Source organism: Balaenoptera ricei, chromosome 5, assembly GCF_028023285.1.
Source record: "Balaenoptera ricei isolate mBalRic1 chromosome 5, mBalRic1.hap2, whole genome shotgun sequence".
Classification (NCBI taxonomy): Eukaryota; Metazoa; Chordata; class Mammalia; order Artiodactyla; family Balaenopteridae; genus Balaenoptera; species Balaenoptera ricei.
Window position 1 is genome coordinate 39,967,985 of NC_082643.1, and position 21,702 is coordinate 39,989,686.

The 21,702-nt window shown below is 37.5% G+C and overlaps 1 protein-coding gene across 2 annotated transcripts in view; it reads right to left on the reverse strand.

Moving 5' to 3' along the window:
• The window catches only part of KLHL2 (kelch like family member 2), a 126,615-nt gene that overhangs the window by 95,562 nt on the left and 9,351 nt on the right, over positions 1–21,702 (reverse strand). Inside the window, exons 2-3 of one of the 2 annotated variants that reach the window (XM_059923973.1) lie at positions 19,236–19,361; positions 3,949–4,055 (exon numbers count right to left, since the gene is read on the reverse strand). In XM_059923973.1, coding sequence (XP_059779956.1) covers positions 3,949–4,055; positions 19,236–19,361 — 233 coding nt within the window. Of the gene's footprint in view, positions 1–3,948; positions 4,056–19,235; positions 19,362–21,702 lie in introns of those variants that run through there. The other variant, XM_059923974.1, reaches the window with a different exon arrangement.

The window sequence follows — 21,702 nt, forward strand, 5'->3', positions numbered from 1 at the left end:
AATTTAAGATAACTGAAATCATATCAATGGTATGAGGAGAGAAATCAACTACAAGAAAAAAAATGAAAAAACACAAACACATGGAGTCTAAACAATATGCTACTGAACAACCAATGGGTCACTGAAGAAATCAAAAGGAAATAAAAAAAAAAAATCTGAAGACACATGAAAAAGAAACACAATCCAAACACAACAACACAACAATCCAAAATCTATGGAACACGGCAAAAGCTGTTTTAAGAGGAAAGTTTACAGCCATACAAGCCTACCTCAGGAAACAAGAAAAATCTCAAGACAATCTAAGCTTACACCTGAAGGAACCAGAAAAAGAAGAATAAACAAAACCTAAAGTTAGAAGAAGGAAAGAAATAATAAATATCAGTGCAGAAATAAATGAAATAAAGACTAAAAAAACAGAAAAGATCGATGAAAGAGCTGGTTCTTTGAAAAGATACACAAAATTAATAAACCTTTAGCCAGACTCATAAGAAAAAGAGAAGGCCCAATAAATAATCCAGAAATGAAAGAGAAATTACAAATGAAACCACAGAAATACATAGGATTGTTAGAGATTACTTCGAACAATTATACATCAACAAAATGGACAATTTACAATAGATATATTCCTAGGAACATATAATCTCCCAAGACTGAATCAGGAAGAAACAGAAAATATGAACAGACCGGTTACCAGTAATGAAATTGAATCAATAATTTAGAAAACTACCAACAAACAAAAGTCCAGGACCAGTAGGTGAATTCTACCAAACATTTAAAGAGTTAACACCTATTCTTCTCAAACTATTCCAAAAATTGAAGATGAAGGAACACTGTGGAACACATTCTATAAGGCCAGCATCACCCTAACAAAAAACAGGCAAATACACCACAAAAAAGTAGAATTACAGGCCAATATCTCTGATGAACACAGATGCAAACATTCTCAAAATATTAGCAAACTGAATTCAACAATACATCAAAAGAATCATATACCATACCAAGTGGAATTTATCCTAGGGATGCAAGGATGGTTCAATATCTACAAATCAATCAATGTGATACATCACATTAACAAACTGAAGAATAAAAATGATATGATCATATCAATAGATGCAGAAAAAGCTATTGATAAAATCCAACATCCATTTATAATAAAAACTCTCTAGAAAGTGGGCATAGAGGGAACCTACCTCAATATAAAAAAGGTCATATATGACAAGCCCACAGTTAACATCATATTCAATGATGAAAAGCTGAGAGCATTTCCTCTAACATCAGGAACAAAACAAGGATGTCCACTCTCACCATTTTTATTCAACATAGTTTTGGAAGTCCTGGCCACAGCAATCAGAGAAGAAAAATAAATAAAAGGAATCCAAATTGGAAAGGAAGAAGTAAAACTGTCACTGTTTGCAGAGGACATGATACCATATATAGAAAATCCTAATGACGCTACCAAATAAATCAGAATTAATAAATGAATTCAGTAAAGATCCAGGATAAAAATGTAATACAGAAATCTGTTGTGTTTCTATACACTAATAACAAACTATCAGAAAGAGAAATTAAACAATCTCATTAACAATTTCATCAAAAAGAATAAGATACCTAGGAATAAATATAACCAAAGAGGCAAAAAACTTGTACTTTGAAAGCTATAAGACACTGATGAAAGAAACTGAAGACGACACAAACAAATGGAAAGATATACTGTGCTCATGGGTTGGAAGAACTAATATTGTTAAAATGACCATAAACCCTAAGGCAATCTACAGATTCAATGCAATCCCTATCAAAATACCCATGACATTTTTCACAGAACTAGAACAAATAATTCTAAAATTTGTATGGAAACACAAAAGACCCCAAATAGCCAAAGCAATCTTGGGAAAGGAGAACAAAGCTAGAGGTATCATGCTCCCTGATTTCAAATTATACTACAAAGCTACAGTAATCAAAACAGTCTGGTACTGGCACACACAAAAAAAGATACATAGATCAATGTAACAGAATAGAGAGTAGAGAAATAAATCCAAACTTATATGGTCAATTAATCTCCAACAAAGGAGGCAGTGGGGAATAGACAGTCTCTTCAATAAACGATGCTGGGAAAAGTGGACAGCTACATGCAAAAGAATCAAACTGGACTACTTTCTAACACCATGCACAAAATAAACTCAAAATGGATTAAAAACTTAAATGTAAGACCTGAAACCATAAAAGTCCTAGAAGAAAACATAGGCAGCATGGTCTTAGCAATATTTTTTGGATCTTTCTCCTCAGGCAAGGGCAAAAAAGCAAAAATTAACAAATGGGACTACATGAAACTAAAAAGCTTTTGCACAGCAAAGGAAACTATCAACAAAGGCAGCCTACCAAATGGAATGAGGTATTTGCAAATGAACTACCCAGTAAGGAGTTTCTATTCAAAACATACAAAGAACTCATACAACTCAACATCAAAAAAAAAAAAAAAATTGAAAAATGGGAGGAGTACTTGTATACACATTTTTCCAGAGAAGACATACAGATGGCCAACAGACATGTGAAAAGATAGTCAGCATCACTAATCACCAGGGAAATGCAAATCAAAACCAGAATGAGATACTACCTCATACCTGTCAGAATGGCTATTTTCAAGAAGGTAACAAATAACAAATATTGGTGAGGATGTAAAGAAAAGGAAACCCTTGTGCACTGTTTGTGGGATTGTAAACTGGTACAACCACTATGGAAAACAGTATGGAGGTTCCTCAAAAAATTAAAAATAGAACTACCATATGATGCAGAAATTCCACTTCTGAATAAAAACAGTAATTGGAAAGATATGTGCACCCCTATGTTCACCGCAGGATTATTTACAATAGCCAACAAATGGAAGCAACCTGTGTCCATTGATAGATAAATGGATAAAGAAGATGTGGTATATATATATATACACACACAATGGAATATTAATAGGCTTAAAAAAGAATGAAATCTTGCCATTTGCAACAACATGGATGGACCTAGACGGTATCATGCTAAGTGAAATAAGTCAGACAGAGAATACAAATATCAAATGATTTCATATGTGAAATGAAAACATAAATAAATAAAATAAAATGAAAACAGACTCAACAGATACAGAGAACAAACGGTTCACAGAGGGGAGTATGGTGGGGGTGGGGTCGGGTGGGAGAATTAGGTGACTAGCTAAGTGATACAAACCTCCAGTTATAACGTAAATAAGCCATGGGGATGTAATATACAGCATAAGGACAATAATATTATAGTAACTTTGTATGGGGACAGATGGTTAAAGGACTTATCATGGTGATCACTTCATAAAGCATGCAAATGTCAAACCATTATATAGTGCTCCTGAAACATAATATTGTACATCAACTATATTTTTAAAGGCTTCCAGTGTGGCAGGCACAAATTGCTTTTTTGCCAGAAATATTAAAATCATTTTATGTATTTTTATAGTTGCCTAAGTGTCCACTCTATTTTCTTATATTTCTGAATCAAAAGGCATTAAATAAACATCTCTTTGTTCACTATAAACACTGGATGAGGCAAATGTGAAAATCATTTGAAGAAATGTGAAACAGTAAAAGCAATTTACTTTTGTCAAAATAAGAAAGTGCCAAAGGCTGTTATAAATGGCAAGAAGGCAAACTTAGCCAATATATGTAAATATAAATGTAAAGGGGGGAAACTGAGCATAAAATTGCATTTGTATGTAACATATACGTGTATGTAATGGACACATGTATGTACACAACACCATTACAAGAATGAAAAACAAAGATGAGGAGTAATTTAAAACAAAGCAAGAGCATTTTCTTCTATTACAATGCTTAACTTCATAACAGTAAAATGTTAATAAGGAAAGAAAATATGGAAAGAAAAGCCCAGATCTGTGTACATTTTATAAACATCTGTAACTAAAACATTTCATACCTGTAAACATGGCGTGAAAGTAAGGACTACAGGCGGCCAGCACCACTCTGTGAGCAGAGATTTCCATGTCTTCAGCCACAATCGTGACATCACACAGCAAATTCTGACTGTTTACAAAACAGGGAGAGAATAATTTTAATGATAACGAGAGTAAGTGTACTGAACACCCTACGCAAAAATTTTACAGTAAAAGCCCAATTTTCTGAAGTTAAGACTGACTAAAAATTGCCATCCTTAAAAACAGGATACCCAAACATGAAGCACATAGAAAACAGTCATGACATACATCAACATGCCTTGACCCTCACTCAGAATCTTGCCTTTGTTTAACAGAGAAATCTTTCCAAACTTGATTACTGATTTCTCAACCTAATAAAAATTACTGGCAGCAAACCATTAATGGGGTGTAAAAGGGGAGGCTGTTTGCATTAAGAACTGCATCAGCAGAAGTGGCAGATGACACTAAGATAAAGACAAAATAAAACACATGGAGAAAACTAAATTGGGTCAAAGTATCAAAACTATACAGACATAGAAAATGTCCTGGGTCATCAAGCAAAGGTAAAATTACATTCAACTACACCTGCTGCTCGAAAGGCGTTTGAGCATTTGAAGTTTAACTTAATCAGAACATTTTCCCAATGCAAAATATCTCATTCTTCAAGGTCAGAAAATATTACCACACATAAAATTAAAAAGCATTTTGTTACCTTAAAACAATTATTCAGCACACATAATTATACCTCCAGTTCTAAAATATCCATTTTAATACATTCAAAAGCATGTAGTGGGCTTCCCTGGTGGCGCAGTGGTTGAGAATCTGCCTGCTAATGCAGGGGACACAGGTTCGAGCCCTGGTCTGGGAAGATCCCACATGCCACGGAGCAACTAGGCCCGTGAGCCACAACTACTGAGCCTGCGCGTCTGGAGCCTGTGCTCCGCAACAAGAGAGGCCACGATAGTGAGAGGCCCGCGCACCGCGATGAAGAGTGGCCCCCACTTGCCACAACTAGAGAAAGCCCTCGCACAGAAACGAAGACCCAACACAGCCAAAAATAAATTAATTAATTAACTAATTTAAAAAAAAAAAAAGCATGTAGTGAACACTTTTCACATGCTATACAAGCTGCTAGATGAGACTCCCCAGCTAAATAAGAATGTCACAGAATTTATCTTTTTGGCAAAAAAGGTGGCTGGCGCTAATTCCAGAACAAGGAAGAGGGCTCCACTCTAACACCAACCTCGCTGGTAATCATGTCATTAATGAATGAAACAGGTGCAATGAACCCAAAGTCCCTTCTGCACCTCAAATATCCTCACACTGAATTTATGTGTATAGTGTACATAGGTCATGCTGGGCCACCTCCTCAACTATTCCGACTATTTCCTACAAGGGTGCCTGATGGCTTGTCATGTCTAGTAGCTTACAAGCAACATTTTCACAGGAGCTTAACCCAGTCCTTGAGTGTTCCACTTTTCGATACTGCTTATAAACTTGTTTCTGCAGAGTTCACACCAAAACTTCTGGAGATCCTACTGGTACTCACTTTCCCTCCAGTCTAGGAGAAACTGTAAGAAAAGGGGCCAGCACAGCCCTGGTGAGGACTGCATCCTGGTGATGAGCTCGCTGTGCCCTGTAAGTTGAAGCATGGGTCACGATGCCATATGAGACATCAGGCAGGTCACGTGTTAGACTCAAGAGGTGGCCATCACTCAGCTGTAATTCCTCCAGATCAGTGTGGAAAACTGACAAAGTCTACAGTCTGCTCTGCGCAGATAAAATCACTCTGCAATTCTATGAATTCCATGGGTTCACAAGTTAAGCAGGGGGAACTCAGTGGTGTTTTCAGGAAGGTGTTATACAGGAGCTCCACTCGCATGTATTATTTCACTTAGACCCTACCAAAATCTTATGAGATCCATGTTATTGTGATTTTTACCCTTAAAATGTATAGCTGGGGAAACCAAGGAAAAGATGAATAAGAAGCCTGAAGTCACCACTAGTGGCAATGCCAGGATTCAAATCTATGGAGTCTGGCTCACAAAACCATCTAAAGCTATGTGGTTTTAAGACTTGTTAAGGCTTGAATAAAACAGGGAATAGAAAGAAAGAAACAACACCCAATTATTATTTGACATACTGTATACTAGAAGCTATTTTTTAAAGTTCTATATATAGTTTATAAAAGGGCCAGTTTTAGTGGGTTTTTAGCACTACCTCTACAAGAATAGTTAGAAAAAAATCAAATTCAACAAAGTCCTGCAAGATCATCTCTGCCATTAAGGAGATTAGCAGAAAGGACTGACAATGCAAGGATTACAGGACAAAGCGGAAAGCGCCAGAGTGAAGATGCTAGGGGAACAGCGGAGCATCTAAATCAGACTGGGGGTCAGAAAAGGTGTCCTGCAGCTACTGCCCTTAGCCGAGTTCTAAACACAAGTGTTAGCTGGATGGAGAAGGACAAGAGAACCCCACACAGAGAGAACAGCAGATGCTGCTGGACAGAAACATGAAGCAGCAAAGCACAACGGGGTGTGTAGCACAAGAAGCATGGGCAAGAAGGAGAAGAGGGATGCTGGGGTCAGCAGGGCCATCCAGGTTTCCTACGGTGACCAGGTCATCTGGACACAGCTCAAACGTGAGTCAAGTGCATATTAATGTCTATTTTCCTTTCGTCAATAATCCTTCCTAGTGCTCTGGTTTCAAGATGGAACTCAAGTGGAATTACACTTGAATGCCTCCAAATCACATAATTAATTACATTTAACTTCAATTATAATTACTCATTGATCCAAACCTTCTAGCATAACACCTGCTGGCTATCACATAATTATCTTGGCCTTACCGGCTTATTAGCTGATGTTAGTTAACTAACAGAGTAAAAACACTGCCAAACCAGTATGCAGCCGCACCCTGGGTTAGGTCACATGGAGTCTAATGCCACATTATAGATCAAGGACGTGCTTAGTTTTAGTGTTCAATTTTTTATCTTTCTGTCTCTAGCAATAACATGTTTTTAAAACAGCACTCACAGACTAGAGAGATTTGACCAACCTTTTTATCATTCAGCCAGTGTATGTCTGTTGACTCTGGCCCTTACCTCTTCATTCCAAGTGTGCATGCTCACAAGAAGTTGAGTGACTTTAGGTGAGGAGAAGAGGGCTACAAATAAAATCCAGCAATAAAAATAACAGAAACTTGTTTTAGCAGCCCATACCCAAAGTCTACATGGTGAGTTTATATTCCTATTATGTGAAATCTAATGAGGGAATGGACTATAGAAGGAAAAGTCTTTCAGAATAATGGTATAAATAAAGTTGCTACTTAGCAAAATCTGAATTTATTCACTCATTCATCAAATATCTAAAGTGCGTACTGGGCACCAAGGACTATGTCAGTTTACCACAGTAAACAAGACAATGTCCGTGATAGCAAGGAATTTACAGTGGAACTGGGGAAAGAGACAAGCTGATGGGTACTTACAAAATGAATTGATAGGTATTAGGGCAAGTGTGGGGTGTTTGAGTACACAGGAGACAGGTCAAGCCCAAACATACAGGAAAGCTTTGGAAAGAAAACTGCTTCTAAGCTCAAGTCTGGAGAATAACAGGAGTTACACAGGCCTTATGTAAAACACAACTGACACAGAAAAAAAGATAGGCACTCATCTCCAAAGTGAAACATCATGAAAATCGGTCCTTCTCAAGAAAAAAATTGCTTTGAAAACGAATCATACCCAAATATATCTAGACACCCTTTGGTTTTCTGATATCAAACGAATGAATTCCTAAGACTAGAAAACCCTATCACTGCTGTATATACAGAAGCCTCCCTTAATCATGGTGGATGCATTCCAAGACCTCCAGTGGATCCCTAAAACCACAGATAGTACCGAAACCTATAGGTACCATGTTATTTCCTACACATACATACCCATGATAAAGTTCAATTTATAAATTAGGCACAGTAAGAGATTAACAGTAACTAATAATAAAATACAACAATGATAACTATACTGTAATAAAAGTTATGTGAATGTAACCTCTCTCTCGAAATATCTTACTGTACAAATTTAATGCCTTCTCTATCTTAACTAAGCAATTATCATGCCTTGTGGCTGTAACTTTCAGTTTGAGGTGCAACAGCAAAACTAGCAGAAATTTCTTTTTCCTTTTTCACAATTTCACAGATAGAAGATTCCTCCTTACCATAGATCTTTAGCAACCTCAGCATATGATTTTTTTTCTTTTCTTACTAAGTCAAGAACATTCACCCCTTTCACTTAAAGGAAGTACTTTACAGCATATCTTTGGCATATCTGAATTGCCAGCATCACTTCTCCTGTGCTTTGGGGCCATTATGAGTTAAAATAAGGGTCACTTGAACACAAGCACTGTGATATTGCAATAGCCAACCTGATAACCAAGAGGGCTAACGGCCGGGACACACTGGACAGAGGGATGATTCATGTCCCAAGCGGAATGGAGCAGGACAGTGAGATTTCATCACACTACTCAGAACAGTACTCAATTTAAAACTTATGAATTGTTTATTTCTGGAATTTTCCATTTAATATTTTCAGAGTGTGGTTGACTACAGTAACTGAAACCTTGGATAAGGGGGGACTAATGTGTATCTTCTTAAAGTAAAATGTGCCATTAGGCTCTGAGATATCTAAAATAATTGGTAGTTTCATGAAACAAGAATTTACTTTCTACTGGAAGTGGCGGTGGTGGAGAGATTACATAGATAGCATCTGTCCACCCTTCTTCCTCAGGTGCCAGGCTGTGTGAGATGTGGAGGCACTTCCTGCCACATGGAGCAGAATCAGAATAACGGCCGAGGTGCTAGGCTGCTGAGATGAGCTTTAGCCAGAGTCCACAGAGCAAACACAAGCCACAGCCTCAGAATGTGCCCAAAGGCATCTTTGGAGCAGCATCAGTGTTAGGATAAAGAAACAAGAGCAAGACAGAAAAAGAAGTTAGGCAAGAGGTCAGAAGCCAAGAAAGTTAAAACCTAGTGAGGAAGCACAGGATGAGCCAGATGCGGAGCTGCTGATCAGCTACTTCATCAGGTTCTGGCTGCTCAGGAAGAAGGGAGGTGGGGAATGAAAACAAGCTGTTTTAAAGGTGAAAGGCTTCCTGATCCACTGACTTAAATCAGTTATATTTAACCAAACCTCCAAAAACTGATAGTGTCATTTACAGACAAGGGAGATGCAACCTAGCTAAAATGTCAATAATCTTGAAGAGCAACACAACTCCATAACAAGTGTCACCACCATCACCTTCTTCTTCTTAAAACAATGATGGTTTGAATTTGAATTTCTGTGGCAGTGAAGCACAGGGAAAACCTAGCTGTTGGGCTTACTAAGATTCACCACCACAATTAGAGTCCTGAAAAACAGCACAGCCCCTTCAACAGATTTGCACCTGCTGAGATTTTCTAACAGGAAGCAGGAAAGGATGACAGTCAACTTGGAAACTCGTATGAAAACCTACTACAGTCAGTGATTTAGAAACTGCCTTAAACTAGAAAAGGATCCCAGAATAGAGAATCCCACATAGAATCAAGAGAACAGAATGACAGGGAAAAGTGACAAAACTGAGCCACAAGAAGACGTGGGGGGAAGCACATTACTGAGTATTTGTCGAGAAGGGAAGGTAACAACTCCAGATTTGAGGACTTCTAAGAATACTTGGTCACAATTGAGAGGAGATGAAAAGAATAATTAGAAATAAAGTGAAAGAAGATATGAGTGACAGGGAAAAAATGATGGAGAGGAGGCAAAATGGAGAGATGAGGATTTCAGAGAGGGGAAACAGAAATGGCAGGAGTGAGTTTCTGAACGTGTGTGATAAAAGCTCGACTACATGTAGAAAATGGAGAATATGTACAAAGAAAACTTCCTTATTAAAAGTTACTTTTTTAAAAAACTTGGTGAAATAAAACATGAGCTAGATACTCTTAGCTATAATAATTTAAAAGAAAAACAGCTAAGGTAGCATCTTCCGATTTTCTGACTTAGGAGGGGATGCTGAAGGCAAACCCTGAGGCAGCACAGCACCCCACACCAGGAAAGAGAAGAAAAAACAGAAGCAAATTCATTCACTACCATCCATTCTTCACATCTTTGAAATGTTTAATGATTCTATCCATGCTCAACAAATACCACCTAAAAAGAAATCTATCACAAGTACTTAAGATACACTGTAGAAGATTACCAGTTAAATTGAGACTGTTAGCTTCAAAATGTCTCTTAAACTTTCTTAAATAAACAAGTTTGCTTGATTTAGGGACCCTTCCCAACTGCTCTGTCCTTCAAGGAATGTTTTATATTCTACTTCAGTACAACATAAAAACAAAAGAAACTGACGTTTTACTATAGAAATATATATACATACATTAGTGATAAAAAAAAAAAAATTCACACCCTGTGTAATTTCCTAAATCTCTTTCAAAAACAGTGATATAAAGCTATGAAAAGGTAGTCTCACTTCAGTTTGTTGTTTAATTCACTTGCGACCTAAGCAACAAAGTACAAATAACCAAAGAAGAGCCACAAACTCGACGTTTTCATAGATGCACAACAGATATAATCCTAGTAGTGATCTGGGTCCACATTGTCTAAAAGTCCTGGGGGAAAAATACAATAAGCATTCCCTCAAGAGAGGGATTCAGGATCTTCTGTTTAAATTATCTTCTGGAATGTAAGAAATGCTATTGTAACTGAACGACTAAATGTTTATGGCTTCTGTGTGATTAATAGGCAAACATTCAAACTGCTTCATAAGACTTATCCTTACTAAAAAGTTTCAACTCCTAAATGCAACTTAAGGATCAATATTAGCTTGCTTCTAAACAAATAATAGGTTGGCCCCCCCCAGTAATACTCATTGAAACTTTTAAAACTCAAGTCCGGTCTTATCCCATATCCTAGAAAAGAGACTTTTTTTTTTTTTTAATTTATTTTAAACACAAAAGATTAAATCTGATAGTTCCTTTTTGGTCATCTCAAAAAGCTCACGGTGTAATGTCCTCAAGCAAATGTGTGTCCGGGGTACAGCCTGCTTCTCTGTCTGCTCCACAGGCCCAATACAGTGTGTTGCACAGAGTAAGCACTCTGTAAAGGTCTACTGCTTTGATTTTGAAAATGTCAGTGTGTTAGTGCTTTGAAAAACTCCTCCTCCTGCCAAGCCATGCCTAGGAAATGTACAGAGCTGAATTCCCCACCAGAGATGTGTTGCTGTACAAGACTCGCCTTTCACTACGCTGCCAGGCTGTTTCCCCGACGTCATTAGTCTTATGATGCTACACCCTTTCTCAAAAACCTTCACTGATTCCCACTGTCCTTGCAATTAAATCCCAATGAATCACACTGTTTAAGCCTGCCATAATTCTGACCTTTTCTACAGACTCCCCAGCATGAACTCTTCTTGATTCACTTTACCAAACAGGTTACATTTAGCCCGTCCCTAGCTTGTGCAATTATCCAGACCAGGAACTGCCTTTCCTCTCCAGTCCTTTGTATGAATCCTACTGCATCCCTATCAGGCCCAACCAAAACCACCTCTGTGAATTTCTCTTGTGAGAATCCTTTTCAGGACCCACATTTTGCACACGATATTCCACCACCTCATCCTCTTCTCTACATCTCCTGCACAATCAGGTCACTCGAAAGGCAGGGGACACGTCAGACACTGGCTCTGGCTCCCACACAGCCTCTGGGCGTGCTAGCTGACTTCAAAGGAGAACCAGGTACTTACAAATACTTGCTGACTACACTGTTTAGAAGTGACCACAGGGTTTTTAAAACCAATAATTGCAAGTTATTCAAACTCGTATTGGACTGGGACATAGAGCTATATCTGGGCCTCCTGTCTAAAAGAAATGAAAAACTAGTTTAAAGAAAATATAACATTCCATTTTTATAAATTTAAATTATAATTCTTAAATTATAATTCTATAACTTGGGGCTTCCCTGGCAGCGCAGTGGTTAAGAATCTGCCTGCCAATGCAGGGGACACGGGTTCGAGCCCTGGTCTGGGAAGATCCCACATGCCGAGGAACAACTAAGCCCGTGTGCCACAACTACTGAGCCTGCGCTCTAAAGCCCGCAAGCAATGACTACTGAAGCCCACGGGCCACAACTATTGAAGCCTGCGCGCCTAGAGCCCATGCTCTGCAACAAGAAAAGCCACCACAATGAGAAGCCCGCTCACTGCAACGAAGAGTAGCCCCCGCTCACCGCAACTAGAGAAAGCCCGTGCGCAGCAACGAAGATCCAATGCAGCCAAAAATAAATAAATAAATCAATAAAATTTATATTAAAAAAAAATTCTATAACTTAAACTTTACAAAACTCCTGTCTTCCTAGTCCCATAACCATACCTTACACCAAGTATAATTGGAAGAAAAGTGACTTTTACTTCTAAAATTTCTCTTTCATTAGCCAAAGGTTAATAACAACACTCTTTGGGGTACAGCTGATATTCTACTTATTAGAGGTGACAGCCCAAGAGCAGAATGGAGAGAACAAGGAAGTTCTCCCTTCCCAGAAGTCAGGAAGCCACTCTCAGCTACCTATTTCTGGCAGCAGGAAGTTGATGCAAGGACAGGAAATAACAAAAGATTTTCAGCTGTACAAGGAGTACGTTTCTTCAGAGATTTTTTTTCGTTTTTTTTTTTTTTTAAGAATTACTGGGACTTCCCTGGTGGCGCAGTGGTTAGGAATCCGCCTGCCAATGCAGGGGACACGGGTTCAATCCCTGGTCTGGGAAGATCCCACATGCCGCGGAGCAACTGAGCCCATGTGCCACAACTACCGAGCTTGCACTCTAGAACCCGCAAGCCACAACTACTGAGCCTGCACTCCTAGAGCCCGTGCTCCACAAGAGAAGCTACTGCAATGAGAAGCCCGCACACTGCAACAAAGAGTAGCCCCCACTAACCGCAACGAGAGAAAAGCCTGCGCACAGCAACGAAGACCCAACACAGCCAAAAATAAATAAATAAATTTATTTTTAAAAAAATAGAATTAAATAAAATTGGCAATAAGGGGTAAGAGAAAAGGGAATGACATTAAAAAAAAAAAAAGTGCTGATGAGCCTCAAAGAGAGTTCACTTTTTAAAACACTAGCAGTCGGTGACTTCATTAAAACAATCCTTGTTGTGGATGTGGCAGCCAAGACTCAGCTATTCAAAGGTTATTCTTCGTTCTGAAAATCAACATCAACTATTAGCCTGGTTACATGCTAGCTACTGAAATGGTGCAACACAAAGATCAAAAACATACTGTTCCACAGCCATACAGTTCACCCCCAAAATGGTACAAACAGCTGAATGACGGCTACAGCTAAGTAATCCCAGGATGAGACAAGGTGCACCACATGCAGGGAAGCAGGAAAAAACCTCACAGGCTAAAAGAACGTCAGAGCAGCAATGAACCTTAGACTGCATTCCATCCACTCCCCTCATTTTATAGTTAAGGCTCAAAAAAGTAAAACAACTGGCCCAAGGCCAAAGAGTTTGTCCAAAAACTCGGGTCATTCACCTCAGGAAGGAGAGCTAGGTGTGGCCCTCCCTGTAGTTTAGTGACTGAGATCTTCGTCAACAGGGGCCCACTCACACATCAGTGGAAGGTCTGGCTACCAGCCCCATGGGAGTGGGGGGAAAAGTAACATGAATAGGCCTATTAAAAGTCAGCCTTTCTAGATTTTTCAAAGAAAAAGAAAATGTCTCAAAATAACCAAACTATTTTTCTTACTTTTCCTTCAGTGTCACTTAATAACCACTGCATTTTACATTCTAATAACTACTTTTGCAACGAGATTAACTGAAACAGCATGGGCAGACCTGCTGGATTATCCCACCTATATTTTCTCCCAAAAACTAAATGAAAACCTACTTACTGAAACTGATGTCAGAGCAGCACTAGGAAACAAATCTAATATCCATTATTTAGTTTAATTTTCTCTTATCGCTCTCTCTCCAATCCACTCTCCACCCAGCAGCCAGTGTGTTCTTTTCAAAATACAAATCTGATCTGATCATGTCACATCCCTGCTTAAAACTCTCCAATGGCTTCTCCCACAGCAACTCCTGATAAAGACCAAAATGTAGAAGGCTCTAAGAATGTTGGCCCTCACCTACTCACTCAGCCTCCTCTCTTGCCATGACCCCCCAGCCATCTGCACTCCAGCTACTCCTCAGCTCCTCCAGGAGGCTAGCTCACTCCCACCACAAGACTTGGACACTGCCATTCTCTATGCCTGACTTCATTTCCTTACTTATTTTTTCCTTTTGATCTCAGCACAATTATTCTTATCTTCTCAGGGAAGCTTTCCCTGACCACTGTTATCTAACTTCATAGCCCTCCCTGTAGCAGTTACTGCCATGAAAATTTACAGTAAATTATTTGTGTGATTCTTTGATTAATGCCTGCTTCCTGCAGTCAATCACAAGCCCCATGAGGGTAGCAGCCATGTCTGTTCTGGCTTACCATTGTATCTCCAGCACCCAGCAGATGAATATTTACCGAGTCTTTAATTAAAGAAGAAACAAACAAATGATGGAACAAAAAAAAAGGATGGGCTTTCAGGAAGGTATAGCATAGAGAGATTAAAGGAAAGTTTAAGTCACTCCCTTCTTAGCCCAAGCTTTTAAATATATGTACTTTCACAAAGAGAATGATGGGAAAATATATGTCTTTCACAAAATGCTAAGAAAATAAAACCAAGCCTGCTAATACATACATTAGTCTTTTAATTAAAAATAAGCTACTCGTTTTTCAATCAACCTTTAAAGTCACTCTTTCATTGCAGTGACTCTTAACATATTTGAGAATTCCTTAGCAATGGGCAGGTCACTACTCCCCCAAATTACTAACACTACCACCACCACCACCAAAGAGAGATTTACATTTTTCTCTGTCTAAAAGTTTTCTTATATTTCATGCAAATGGAAATGACAAGAAAGCAGGAGTAGAAATACTCATATCAGACAAAGCAGACTTTAAAACAAAGTCTATAACAAAAGACAAAGAAGGACATTATATAATAATAAAGAGATCAATACAAGAAGAGGATGTAACACTCATTAACATATATGCACCTAATACAGGAGCACCTAAATGTATAAAGCAAATATTAACAGACATGAAGAGAGATGTTGACAATAATACAATAATAGGAGGGGACTTTAACACCCCACTGACATCAATGGACAGATCATCCAGACAAAATATCAATAAGGAAACAGTTGTCTTAAATACCATGTTGGACCAGTTGGACTTAGAAGATATCTACAAGACATTCCATCCAAAACAGCAGAATGTACTTTCTTTTCAAGTGCACATGGAATGTTCTCCAGGATAGATCACATGCTAAGCCACAAGACAAGTCTCAACAAATGTGAGAGGACACAAATTATATCAAGCATTTTTTCCAACCACAACAGTATGAAACAAGAAATCAAATACAAAAAGAAAAATGGAAAAAGCACAAACACATGGAGACTAAACATGCTACTAAAAAACCCAATGGGTCAATAAAGAAATCAAAGAGGAAATAAGAAAATACCTCAAGACAAATGAAAATGGAAACACAACTTTCCAAAATCTATGGAATGCAGCAAAAGCAGTTTTAAGAGGGAAATTTATAGTGATACAGGCCTTCCTCAAGAAAAAAGAAAAATCTCAAACAACCTAATCTACACCTAAAGGAATTAAAAAAAAGAACTAACAAAGCCCAAAGTCAGCAGAAGGGAGGAAATAATAAAGATCAAAGAGAAAATAAGTAAAACAGAGACTAAACAAACAAAAAAAAGCAAATAAAAAACAATGAAACCAAGAGCTTTTTTAAAAGATAAACAAAATTGATAAAACTTTCAGCCACGCTCACCAGCAAGAAGAGAGGACCCAAATAAAATAAAAACTGAAAGAGGAGAAATAACAACCCATACCACAGAGATACAAAAAAACCATAAGAGAATACTACAGTTATATGCTAACAAATTAGACAACCTAGTAGAAATGGACAAATTTCCAGAAACATACAAACAGCCAAGACTGAATCAAGAAGAATCAGACAATTTGAACAGACCAATCACTAGTAATGAAATTGAATCTGTAATAAAAAAAAAACTCACAGCAAACAAAAGTCCAGGACAGGATGGCTTCACAGGGGAATTCTACCAAACATATAAAGGAGAGCTAATACCTATCTTTCTCAAACTATTCCAAAAAATTGAAGAGGACTGAACACTCCCAAATTCATTCTACAAGGCCACCATTAATTACCCTGATACCAAAACCAGAAAAAGATATTACAAAGAAAGAAAATTACAGGCCAATATATCTGATGAATACAGATGCAAAAATCATCAACAAAATATTACCAAGCCGAATTCAACAATATATAAATAGGATCATATACCATGATCAAGTGGAATTTATTTCAGGGATGCAAGGATGGTCCAACACCCATAAATCAATCAATGTGATATACCACATTAACAAAAGGAAGGATAAAAATCACATGATCACCTCAATAGATGCAAAAAAAGTATTCAACAAAATTCAACATCCATTCATGATAAAAACTCTCACCAAAGTGGGTACAGAGGAAACATATCTCAACATAATTAAGGCCATTTATGATAAATCGTTAGCCAACATAATACTCAACGATTAAAGCTGAAAGCTTTTCTTCTAAAATCAGGAACAAGACAAGGATGCTCACTCTTGCCACTTCTATTTAACATAGTATTGGAAGTCCTAGCCACAGCAATCAGAAAAGAAAGAGAAAAAAGGAATCTAAATTGGAAGGGAAGAAGTAAAACTGTTACAACTTGCAGATGACATGATACTATATATAGAAAACCCTAACAGTCTCCACCAATAAAATATTAAACTAACAAATGAATTTAGTAAATTTGCAGGAGACAAAATTAATATATGGAAGTCTGTTGCTTTTCTATATACTAATAACGAACTATCAGAGAAAGTAAGAAAACAATCCCATTCAAAATCGCACCAAAAAAATAAAATACCTAAGAATAAACTTAACCAAGGAGGTGAAAGACCTACATTCTGAAAATATAAAATATTGACAAAGGAAAAGAAGATGATACAAAGAAATGAAAAGATATCCCATGTACATAGATTAGAAGAATTAATATTGCTAAAATGTCCACACTACCCAAAGCAATCTATAAATTTAATGCAATCCCTATCAAAATACCCATGACATTTTTCACAGAACTAGAACAAATAATCCTAAAATTTATATGGAACCACACAAGACCCTGCACAGCCAAAGCAGTCTTGAGAAAAAAAGAACAAAGCTGGAGGTATCACACTCCCTGACTAAAAAGTACCATAATCAAGGCAGCATGGTATTGGCACAAAAACAGAAACATAGATCAGTGGAACAGAATAAAGAATTGCCCATCTATGGTCAATTAATGTACAACAAAGGAGGCAGGAATATACAATGGAGAAAAGACAGTCTCTTCAACAAGTGGTGCTGGGAAAACTGAACAGCTACATGTAAAGAATGAAAGTAGAACATATACAAAAATAAACTCAAAATGGATTAAAGACCTAAATAGAGACCCGAAACCATAAAGCACCCAGAAAAAAACATAGGCAGAACACTCTTTGATACAAATCATAGCAATATTTTTTTTTGGTCTGTCTCCTAAGGCAAAACAAACACAAGCAAAAATAAACAAATGGGATCTAATTATACTTAAAAGCTTTTGCACAGCAAAGGAAATCATTGACAAAATGATAAGACAACCTACTAAAGGGAGAAAATATTTGCAAATGATATGTCTGATAAGCTGTTAATATCCAAAATACACAAACAGTTCATACAATTCAATACCAAAAACACAATCTGATTAAAAAATGGGCAGAAGACCTGAAGAGACATTTTCCAAAGAAGACATACAAATGGCCAGACACATGAAAAGATGCTCAACATCTGTAATTTTCATAGAAAAGCAAATCAAAACCACAATGAGATATCACCTCACACCTGTCAGAATGGCTATCATCAAAAAATCGACAAATAACAAATGTTGACAAAGATGTGGAGAAAAGGAAACACTCTTACACTGTTGGTGGGAATATAACTTGGTACAGCCACTATAGAAAACACTATGGAGGTTTCTCAAAAAACTGAAAATAGAACTACCAGCAACTCTAATCCTGGGTATACATCTGAAGAAAATGAAAACACTAATTCGAAAATATACACACATCTGAATGTACAGAGCAGCATTATTTACAATAGCCAAGATGTAGAAGCAAACTAAGTGTCCATCAACAGTTGAATGAATAAAGAAGATGTGGTATATATACACAATGGAATACTACTCAGCCATAAAAAAGAATGAGATTCTGCCATTGGCAACAACATGGATGGACCTAGAGGGTACTATGCTAAATGAAATAAGTCAGAGAAAGAAAAATATTCTATGTTATAACTCATATGTGGAATCTAAAAAAGAAAACAAACTAGTGAATATAGCAAAACAGAAACAGACTCACAGGTGGTTACCAGTGGGGAGAAGAAGGGGAGAGGCAGGATGGGGGTAGTGGATTTGACTGAGAGGTACAAACTACTATGTATAAAATGGATAGGCCACAAGGATATATACGCATTATTTTGTGGTGACTTTAAATGGAGTATAATCTATAAAAATGTTGAGTCTCTATGTTGTACACCTGAAACTAACATGATGTTATAAATTAACTATTCAATAAAAAAAATTTTAATAAAAGTTTTCATATGCTTTGCAATGATAAGTTAGAAACCCTAGACCAGCCAGTCCAATAGAAATATAATGCAAGTCAGAATTTTCTAGTAATCCCATTTAAAAATAAAAACAAGTGAAATTAATTTAATAGAATTAAGTAAAATTCTATTTAACCCAAAATAGCCAATATTAGAATAATAAATATCATTTCAAAATGTATTATTTTTAAAACTTATTAATAAACATTTTTTTTTGGTAGTTAGTCTTGAAAATCCATTACGTATTTTCCACTTACAGAGCACCTCAATTCAGACTAGCCACATGTGGCTAGTGGCTACCATATTGGACAGAGCAGCCTTATACCATTCACACTTCTGATAAATTTTTTGCTCTCTTCCTTCCTTTAAAAAACTTGCAGAAAAAGCTTTAAATGTTCTCTGTATCAAACAAAGCAAAAATGAGGGGTGGGGAATATATTCACTTTATGGTGAAAAATAAAGGTATGTTAACGTAATAATACCTTCTTAATTCATTCATGACTTTAAAAGCTTTCTTCATATGCCAAGGATTCACTGTCACCGGGCAGTGTTTTTCGGTATTATCATCTTTTGAATCGAGAGGCTTCTGATGACCCTGCTTTGTGCATCTGTACATAAAAGAAAATAACAACACACAGAAAAAGATCTTATTAAAGATAGTTTAGTTCAGACTTATCAGGCTACAAGAGATACAATGAATGCCCTTCTCCCCCACTCACTTAGAAGAAGTCTCACAGCATTTTTCAACCCAAGACTAAAACACAATTCAGAACACTTTCTGATGGTCACTGTGGTTTTAACAAAAAAGTAGATAATTACCTCCCTGGTTTCAAAGCTCTCTCAAAGATGGGAACAGAAAATTCAGTAAACATGGTTTAGCAGACACCTTCAGAAGAAATGCTGAGAAATGATTTTCTCTGTTGGAAATTAACCTGCTTTTACATTCTGCAGTGGGCCTATTTACAAACCAAGACAGGAACTGGGTCGTATTTTACACACACTTCAGAAGCTTAGAATCTGATTTGAATTTTGTTCTCCACCTGCAAGGTTATTTACCCCATATACTTTGGACCTACTTTAACTGTTTACTGAGTATTAACTTTAAGGCAGACACTGTACTAAATTTTCTTTCATTGTTTGTTTAATCCTCACAACAACTCCGTGAGCTAATTACTATTATTATCCCCATATAATAGATAAAGAGATTGAGGCAGAAAACAATTTGGGTAAATGGTAGAGCTGATAAGAGTGCAGCTAGTCTGACCCTCAAGGCCGTTCTTTTCACTAATGTTCGGTACCATTTCCTACATTAAGCAATGGATAGTTAATTTCATATTTAAATGTGTAATTTTTAAGAGTACAAAGCTATGTTAGTATTGCTGTGTAAATTATTCTTTCGAAATCTGGGGGCGAAAAAATTAACAAATGAAATCAGGGTGCCATTGTGGGGAGGGTTAACTGCATATGGATGGACAAAAGGAACTTTTTGAGGAGATGGTTGCACAACTCTAGAAATTTACTACGATCACAATTATAATGGGTGAATTTTATGGTATGTAAATTATACCTTAATAAAGCTATTAAAGTTTAATAAATTAGGATACCAAATTAAGCCTAAAAAAATCATACTTGTATATACATCACACAAAGAACAAAAGGCAAACATCATTATTTATTGCACCATTTCTTTTCACGCCTCTTCCTTTCCTGACCCATTTCTGAAAAGATAATTCATTCTTCAAATATTATTTTATTAATTCAGCAAATAATTTTTGAGTGCCAACTATGTACCAAGCACTATTCTAGGCACAAGGAATATATCAATAAACAAAATAAAAATCCCTGTCCTCAGGGAGCTTGGAGTCGGGGGGCGGGCGGGGGCGGGGGGCATCGACAATACACACAACAGACCAGTAGAGTAAGTGGCACGTTAGAAATTAAGAACTACGGAAAAAAGAAAGAGGGCCGGGTAAAGAGAGTCAGGAGTATGGGGGTGATGGTGATGGAGTGATGGAACTTGCAGTATTAAACAGGGTGATCAGGGCAGGCCAAATTGAGAACTGAGATTGGAATGAGGACCAGGAGGTGGGAGAAGGCCCAGACAGAAGGAATAACTAGAGAGCAAAGGCCAGTATGCACCTCGTGTGTTCCAGGACATGAGAGCAGGGCTGGAGAGGGGAGTACAGATCATGTAGGACACTAGCTTTTACCCTGAGTGAGCTAATTACTATTATTATCCCCATATGACAGATAAAGAGATTGAGGCAGAAAACAATTTGGGTACACTAGCTTTTACCCTGAGTGAAATGGCAAGGTACTGCAGAACAGTGACACAACCCAACTTATGTTTTCAAAGGATCATTTTGGCTGCTGGTTGAGAATAGTCTCTATAGGTCAAAGATGAAAAGAGGGAAGCTACTGAGAAGGGTAATGCAGGAGGAGATGACAGTGGCTCAGAACAGCGTAGCAGCAGTGGAGGCAGGAGCAGTGATGAGAAGTGTCTGAGTTCTGGATATATTTTAAAGGAGTGCTAATAAGATCTGTTGACAGAAGGCATGTGCCATGGCACTGACAGTGCCATGTCAGTGAAGTCCAAGTAACTCCAAGTTTTTTGGCCTGAGCAGCTAGAAGCATTGACTTTCCATTAATTGAATGGAGGAAGCTGCAGACAGAACCAGTCTGGAAGTTGGAAGATCAAGAGCTCAGTTTTTACACATGTTGGTTTTAAGATATCAGACTTCCAAGTGAAGATGTTCTCAAATTGGCAGATGATTACAGGAGTCTAGAGTTTGAGAGAAAAAAATCTAGCTGGAGACAGAAATGTGGTACATGAAGCCATGAAACTCGGGTACTTGAACATTAAGATAACCCAGCATTAACCACAGAAGTTATCGTTGCTCGTTCCTCCTCCGCCAGAATCAACACTTATTGAGGGATACCTGATCCTTT